At 33.1% G+C, this 8,008-nt stretch overlaps 2 protein-coding genes across 2 annotated transcripts; one reads left to right on the forward strand and one right to left on the reverse strand.

Moving 5' to 3' along the window:
• Window positions 1-599: 599 nt before the first annotated feature.
• On the forward strand, window positions 600-2,482 carry LOC132043180 (aquaporin NIP1-2-like). The gene is made up of 4 exons (XM_059433662.1): window positions 600-735; window positions 1,664-1,686; window positions 1,789-1,856; window positions 2,287-2,482. Exons 1-4 carry the CDS (start codon window positions 600-602, stop codon window positions 2,480-2,482), a joined length of 423 nt encoding a protein of 140 aa, XP_059289645.1.
• Window positions 2,483-6,145: 3,663 nt separating this feature from the next.
• LOC132043181 (protein GAST1-like) lies at window positions 6,146-7,860 on the reverse strand. Its single transcript, XM_059433663.1, has 4 exons — window positions 7,708-7,860; window positions 7,188-7,247; window positions 7,008-7,041; window positions 6,146-6,463 (listed from the first exon to the last, which is right to left on the reverse strand). Exons 1-4 carry the CDS (start codon window positions 7,774-7,776, stop codon window positions 6,282-6,284), a joined length of 345 nt encoding a protein of 114 aa, XP_059289646.1. The 5' UTR covers window positions 7,777-7,860; the 3' UTR covers window positions 6,146-6,281.
• Between the last annotated feature and the right edge of the window lie 148 nt (window positions 7,861-8,008).

The raw sequence follows: 8,008 nt of genomic DNA on the forward strand, positions 1-8,008 counted from the left end.
TGCTTTATTGCTTACCCTCTTCATAGTTCATACCCCACTTGTGAGAATAAAATACTGGGTATGTTATTGTTGTTGTTGTTGTTGTAATTTTGTATATTTGCTATAAAGTTTAGCTCGATTGCTTCAAATTTGCCCGGAGTGACTGAGAATTGATCAGTTGCAAAATTTTCTCTCTTGCTTTTTAGATTATACCCATGAAGTATTTTTTGTATTTGGAGATATGATAGTTGAAAATGTCATTCTACTAATCAGTTAATCATTTTGGGAAATATTATAATGACTCAGTTTAGTTTCATGTATAATTAATTAGTGTACTGTGTAGAAATTTTGGTACCTAACTTTGAGGAGCCATATGTTAGCTCTTTAAGATCACGAAGGAGACTTGGTGACAATAAAGTCTCTCATCATTATCGTGTTGAGGTATTTTGCAATATTATTGATTGGCAACTTCAAGAACTTAAAGATCGTTTTGGCGAAGCGACGACTGATTTGCTTCATGGAATTTCTTGTTTGAATCCAATTGACTTGTTTTCAAGTTTTGATATCAGGAAAATAATGAAAATGGCTAAATTATATCCGATGACTTTAATGAATTCAATATGGGTTCTCTTGAGAATCAACTTGCAAGTTACATTATTGATGTTCGTGATGTTGATGAAAGGTTCTCCAATCTAAAAGGGCTTTGTGATCTTTCGAAAAAATTAGTTGACAAAGAAGCATTCAAATTATCCTCTTGTATTCCGCTTAGTGAAACTTGCTTTGCTTTCGCCGGTTGCCACTACATCCGTTGAAAGAGCTTTTTAAAAGAATGAAGTTTATCAAGAGTGACTTGCGGAGTCAAATGAGTGATGATTTTTTTAGCGGTTGTTTGGTGCCTTATCTAGAAAAAGATGTATTTGATAATGTTTCTAATGATGCTATTATTAAGACATTTCAAGATATGAAACCTCGTAGAGTACAATTGTAAAACTCCATGGTTCTTGCTTGTGTAGTCTAACTTAGTTTCTTTGTTTTTGCTTCAAAAGGTCCCAAGCTTTTACTTTTGTAATATGGCATCTTCAAGTTGCCTTTGTTAATGGAAACTTCCTTTGTTAATGGAAACTTCTTACTTTATTAGCTTTTGCTTAGTTTATTACCTATATTGTGGCATTTTATTGTGATATTTTTCTTCATCATGAGCGGAGGTGCCTTTTGACTTCGAGGTTTATGTACGCCTCGGCTGTGCCTTTGACAACACTATTCTAGCTTCGAGCATGATTTTTAGTATTGTCTGTGCAAGAGTGATGCTTGATTTATTATATAGGAATTAGTTCCTATGTGTAGTTAACTTTGATTTCTAACAATTTGCTACGTTGATGACATTGTCTCGATATAGAAGCTCTTCCGAACCATTTACGGAGGAAGTATGCCTTACTGCGTGATTTAGATAAAAGTTTGCAAGGTATTACTTATATTCCAAATTTTATATATTATTGGACGATTAAAGTTCTCTCATGCAAGTTAGTTGCTTTTTGACTTTCCATTGTTATGTGCTTCGTTAAGTATACTTTATGTATTTAAGTTATTCCTGATCCGACCCGCTCATTTGCCAACACAAGCGTGCTTATTTTATTTTTTGAACCCCCTGAATGGAAATCCTGGTTCCGTCACTGGTTGTTTGTAGGCATTGCAATGGATACTCAGGCTGTTAGTAATCACTGTTGTTTAGTTTCTTCATTATTACTTCAATTGTTAAGGTCCTAGGACTTTAGAATTTTCACTTACTCTATCCTTCTCTCTGCTTTGCAGATGCAGGTTGGAGAACTCATTGGACTTGTCATTGGAGCTGTAGTCACAATTAACTCTATTCTTGCCTGGTATGCTAAATAGATATCTTCAGTTTTTCCACTTCCTTTGGACTCATTTCAGAATACATTTCTAAAGCCATCACATTTGAAAATCAAATGCTCTTGAAAGTGTTTGATTTCTAAAAACATTTTGCCTAAGGAAATTGACATAATGTCTTGCTGCGCTTAAAAGGTACATGTTTTCATAAAATAGCTTTGGGAAATAAACACGAAAAACTCAAAGTGGAGGTATACTTCCGACTATCATCAGTAGTAAGAAGTTAAACTAATGGGAAAGTTACCTGTGGGAACTTTGGATGGGCTTATGTAATAGTTAACATGATCTTAGAACTCATCGATAAACTGGAGTAATGGTTTATAGTTGTATTATTTGGAGTCTTAACTCTTCTACATTCTACATATGTGCCTGACAGCAGACATTTGCTATTGTGATGAACAGGCCTATCTCAGAGGCATCAATGAATCCGGCAAGAAGTTTAGGATCAGCAATTTTATCAAATTGTTATAATAAACAATGGATATACATGTTGAGTCCTATAGCAGGAGCTATAGCTAGTATCTGGTTTTACAACAATATGAAGTCCGTTAAGCCATATGATGAAGTCACTAAGTTTGTACCCTTCCTTAGAGGTTAGACCAAAACAAAGTTTAAACAACAAATACTACTATCCGGATCTGATTAATCAACCCCTTCTAAGAGGTCAGGTTTAGTCTTTCTACAAAAGATTATCCTAAAAAAAGTTTAATGAAAAGAAACCACTGTTCAGGTCCTCTATGCAGTTCTTTAGAATTGATAGAACCATTTGGCAGTATATCATATGTGAGATTTTTGGATATCTACTATTTAGCTAATCTTTAGATTATATTCTTGCGTTGAGGCTCTCCCCGAATCATTTTGAGGTTTTATTATAAATAAATACTTTCATGAGCACATTAACGGAAGTAGCTTCATAACCACACTAAATTTCCCATACCTTTGTATATATGGGAAATGACTATATCCACAGTATTTCTAAATGATGCTTACAGAGGAAATGGGAAGTATCTAATATTTGTAAACTTCAGGACACAATGTTATACTTGTCAAATAAAACTTTTAATTCATGAGAGGGTGTATATTTTCAGAGAATAATTGCAAACATAAAAACCATTCACTACGCATACATGGTAAAATGAGTACCATGGGGAAAAAGATTAACACACCTAACTATTGTGCACAAAAAAAAAAATGACTGCATAATTCAAGATATTTGTGAACCAATACGACTATTCGAATCATGCATGCATCAATTTTAATTCTGGAATAATAAGAGGTTTGCAGCAAAGAAGAGCGAAAAGGAATTCCATTGTAAACAACGCCATGCTAACCCACACAAACAATGTCGTCTTCCAATACCATAGCATTCAAGAGAAATACAACACAATTATTTAAAAATCTTCTTACATTGTAGCTGATAATATATCAAATTTGTCAATGTAAACAGACAATATGTAATTTATTTTATCATAGAAAGAGAATCCTCGCTTAATTAATACATCATTTTGGTGAAGATCAATGACAAGTAGCCATTATGGATCTAACACAACTCAATGCATCTAGTTATGCTCAAAGATAGAAGGGTTTGCTGAGATAGGTTCTATAAATGTAAGCCTGGGGCGAGGGTAAGAAGTTTGAATACCTTTTCAGATCGCCACCTTTATCAGAATATTTTATCGGCTTTACAATAAGCATTATTGAGTCTTCCTGAGGAGCAGTTTTCTGAACTGTTGGCTTTGTTCGATGATGGATTTTTTATGTTTTCAGTAATAAGGGCTTCAACTATGGTAGTGCTAGAGGTGTGATGTGAAGAAAGGAGTGAAAATGAAGAGTAAATGTTAAAGCTCGCTGGGAGAGCGAAGAAGAAGAGAATATATATGCAACTTACACAAATGACTACACTTTTGGGAGTTTTTTAGCGTATTTATCTTTTGCTAATTACATTTCATATTTCCTGATAACGTGTATTAATTATCGTATTTGTCGTACTCAATTTGGTACTGTACTCATTCAGAATAACTTTTACGTTGTATTCAACTTATTGTATTTAAATTCGTTTGTATTCAAACAACATAAATGCAAAAAAAATACAGGGATATTCAGTTGTATTAAAAATCCACCGTATTCATTTGAATACAAAAAAATCTCCTTCGAAATACAAGTGAAAAATACATAAAGAAACACTCTATTTTACACTAAAAAAATAACGAATACACTTTCATTTGAGATACGAAAAAAATTACACTCAGATTTGAGATACGAAAATAAAATACACTCAGATCTTAAAAATACACCATCAGAGATTTTTCCATCATCAGCAACGGCGACGTCGTCCGATAAGGATCCAACCAGAAATCATTTCTTTCTATGTATTCAACACAAAAATAAATACATCTCAAGCAACAGCAATGATAAATACATAGATCTGAGAATACATTCAGAACTGAGCAAATATAGTCTGATCCGGCAACGGCGCGGTCGTTCGGGTCGTCCGCCATCAACTATTTCTTTCCCACCACCATCAACAGCGAAGTCCGCCGCCGAGATCGAAGACGCTGGAGAAGATGACCGGTGATGGAGACGGCTAACTCTGTCGGATAAATTACCCTGTCAGTGATTTTGTGAGTATCTGGCAAAGGATAACCTTCATTGGAGTTAAGAATATGATACTTGCCAACAGTCATAACATGGCTTTTGATATCTTCAGCTATACATTTGGTCTGACCAGATTGCAAATAAAATCTAAGGGATTTCACTTGGGTTGCAGTAAAACCCAAAATTCGAACTAGTAATAGGATGTTGCTTCTATGAATCGTTGTGCTAACTGTTAGATTTAAGAGAAATTGAAAAGTAAAAAGAATGGAGGAAATTTGATACAATGGAAGAGACAGTTGAGGGAGAAGACACAGAGGGTTGAGGGAAAAGATTGACAACGGAACAAGAAGAGATGGGTTTTGAATTGGTTTTGAATTGGTTATCTTGTATAATTGAAATACATTATTTAGCTACTAGATGTAGTTAAATTAAAATGTAGTTACTAAATACAAATGTAGTTACTAAAACTTACACAAATAGATACCTTTTAATAGGTTCTAATAATTTATAGCTACAAGTTGTAAAATTATAATTAAATGCTAACTTTTTTGTTGTATTTGCAATTAAATTTAGCGTTTTGAAATATAGCGAAATACAATGAAATACAAAAAGCTGTTGAGTCCCGGCCATTTTAGCGTTTGAAATACAACGAAATACAAAAATAGTTTTGGTGATGCAGTCGTATTCGCGTTTTAAATACACCAAAATACAAAATTATTGAGTTTGGTCATGTTCGCGTTTTGAAATACGACAAAATACAAAATCGTTGTTGAGTAAAAAAGCATTTTGTATACACCGAAAATAGGTGTGAAAACGGTATTTGTATACGCTAAAAATACGCTTGGTGGGCATGAAAAGGAAAGAAGCAAAAACTTTAGGATTATGTTAAAAAGAGCATTTAATTAAAAAAGGTGGGGTGAAGTCATGAAATGTAAATTTTGAATAATATAACTACTAAACTTAAATATTAAAAAAGTTTGCCACTCATACTGCATGGTGTGTAAAGTATGACATAATGATAAAAATTCCTATATAGATTCATTGGATATGTATCAACCAAGTCCGGTTTGAATACTATGTGATATTGGGCCTCAATATGTTGAACTCAAAATTGGGTATGGGCCAAACGAGCAGCCCCTGCTATCATAAAACAGGCCATGATACTAAAAGAAGGGAAAATTACAGTGAAGTATCATTGGGCAATCTGATTTATAAAATACGTATACAGTGTATAGGTAGTATACATTTTATATTAAATATACATATACTATGCATACATATACACAACATATGCAGCCGAAGTGTAAATTTTATACTAGATATACATATACTGTACATAAATATACACAACATATATAGCCGAAGTGTATAGGTAGTGTATACTTCGACTATGTAGGTAACCTAGTGGGTCGAAGGATACATTTACGTAAGTTCCCATATAAGAACGAACTTTTCCTTCTTCATGGCCCATAAAATTTTCTAATATCCTATAAATTTTCCTGGTTGTCAACATACAAATTGAGATAGATTATAGCAAATTCTAAGCCTCTAACTGTAGGTACGTAGAGCATGAAGCAAAATATAGGAAATTCCAATATCGGCCCTTGGGAACAAAAGAACTCCTATACACTGATAAAGTGAAAGAATTTTACATTATTTAGTCACTTAAAATATAATTACAGGAGATTATCTATAACAAGTGGAACTAGTAATTTGAAAATAAGACAAACAACGTAACGTTTACAACAGATTAAAGTACATTGATACTATAAAATTTCTTTATATTGTCAGTGCCGATGAATTTAGGGGCATTTTGGTCCTCCTCTCTTAGTCTTCCAATTATTGTAACAAGGGCAGAATTGCTTGTTCCCATAAGTCCCGGGAGGAACACAAAGACACTTTACACAACATTTTTGACAGAAGAACATGCATGGCTTCCTGTATTGTGTCTTTGAGCATCTATATGTGCACTTTGGTAAACATTCTGCATATGTAGCAAAATTGAAAAATAAAAAATTTGGTAAGCTTATATAGTATAACATGACACTCTGATTATAAGAAGAAATCAAAATTTCACTCCAAATTTTTTTTTAGTAATGTTCAAGATTTAATATATATAACATTTGACCTATTTGGTATATATACAATATAATATTCTGAGGAGTGTTCAACATACCCTTCGATGACCGTAGTTTTGGATACTCCTCCGTCTCAATTTATGGGACTCTTTCCTTTTTAGTCGATGCCTCAAAAGATTGACATACTTTTCAATATTAATTTAATTCCTCCATCTCAATTTATATGATATTTTTCACTTTCGAAAGTCAATTTGACTAAAATTTGAAACTAAAGTGGATTAGATTAACTCAATATTTTAAGATTCAAATTTATATATATATGAAAACTACATGGAAAGTACTATAAGTTGCAACTTTTCTCATATCAATTTGGTGAAAAAATACATCTTAAAATATTGATCAAAGTTCATGTAGTTTGAATCTCAAAAAGAAAACAATTCACTTTAATACCTTGAGGGTGGAGACTACCAGGAGTAGTACCATTCTGCAGGGAAAAAACAATTTTATAAGTAAGAATTAGCTACTCCATTGCAGAAAAAAAAAAAAAAAAAAAAAAAGAGAGAGAGAGACCGGGAGGGGGGGGGGGGGGGGGTGGGGGGGGACAAAAGAAAGTGAAAATACAAGACTTACCATTGGTGAAGTTTTAGGAGGTTGAGGCTGAGGTGCTGGAGTCTCTGTTACAATTTTTGCCTGATAACCATACATAACCAATGCCAAATATCAACCCAAAAAAAAAAAAAAATGAAAGTAAATTTGCTAAAAAAAGATTAAATGGTAAAAAATTTGAGATGAGGGAAGTAATGTTGTCGTCAGAGATGAATTTAGAGTAGGTTCTATCGGTTCAATTCACTTATTAGATATGCATAGGTAAAAGAAATTAAAATATATATAATTCATTAACTCTAAATTCTGAATTGGCTTCTAGTTATAAGGCGGGGTAGTTTACGGGATACTTTTAAAATGATACTAGTAAAACTTCATATGAGCTCAGTAATGTTGTCGGGCGGTGACGAAAATCTAGAGCAAATTTTGTCGGTTCAACTGATTCATTATTTCGACATGAATCTAAAGTAGATTTTATAGGTTCAACTGAATTCATTATTTCGACACGAATTATATATGCATTAGAGTGGGGGAGTTGATAACTTACATGGGTTCCGACAAGAAGAATCATTATTAGAAGAGGGAGAATTAACACTAGGCTAAACTTCTTCTCCATTTTGTTCTTTCTTGGTAAGAATGATATATAAATTGAGGAAGTGATGACCAAAAGAGAAACAAAAAAGAAACTAATGTTTGATGGTTTATGTTGTTTGGAGTGTTAGATGAGGTATTTATAGGCAGTTGGAAACTCAAAAGTGTTTTGAATTACTGTGGGTATTTTACAATGTTAACATTATTCTTTGATAGCAACATGATTATCATACCCCGAACGTGATGAACTGATAAAG

The sequence above is a fragment of the Lycium ferocissimum genome, unplaced genomic scaffold (genome assembly GCF_029784015.1).
Source record: "Lycium ferocissimum isolate CSIRO_LF1 unplaced genomic scaffold, AGI_CSIRO_Lferr_CH_V1 ctg21851, whole genome shotgun sequence".
Lineage (NCBI taxonomy): Eukaryota > Viridiplantae > Streptophyta > Magnoliopsida > Solanales > Solanaceae > Lycium > Lycium ferocissimum.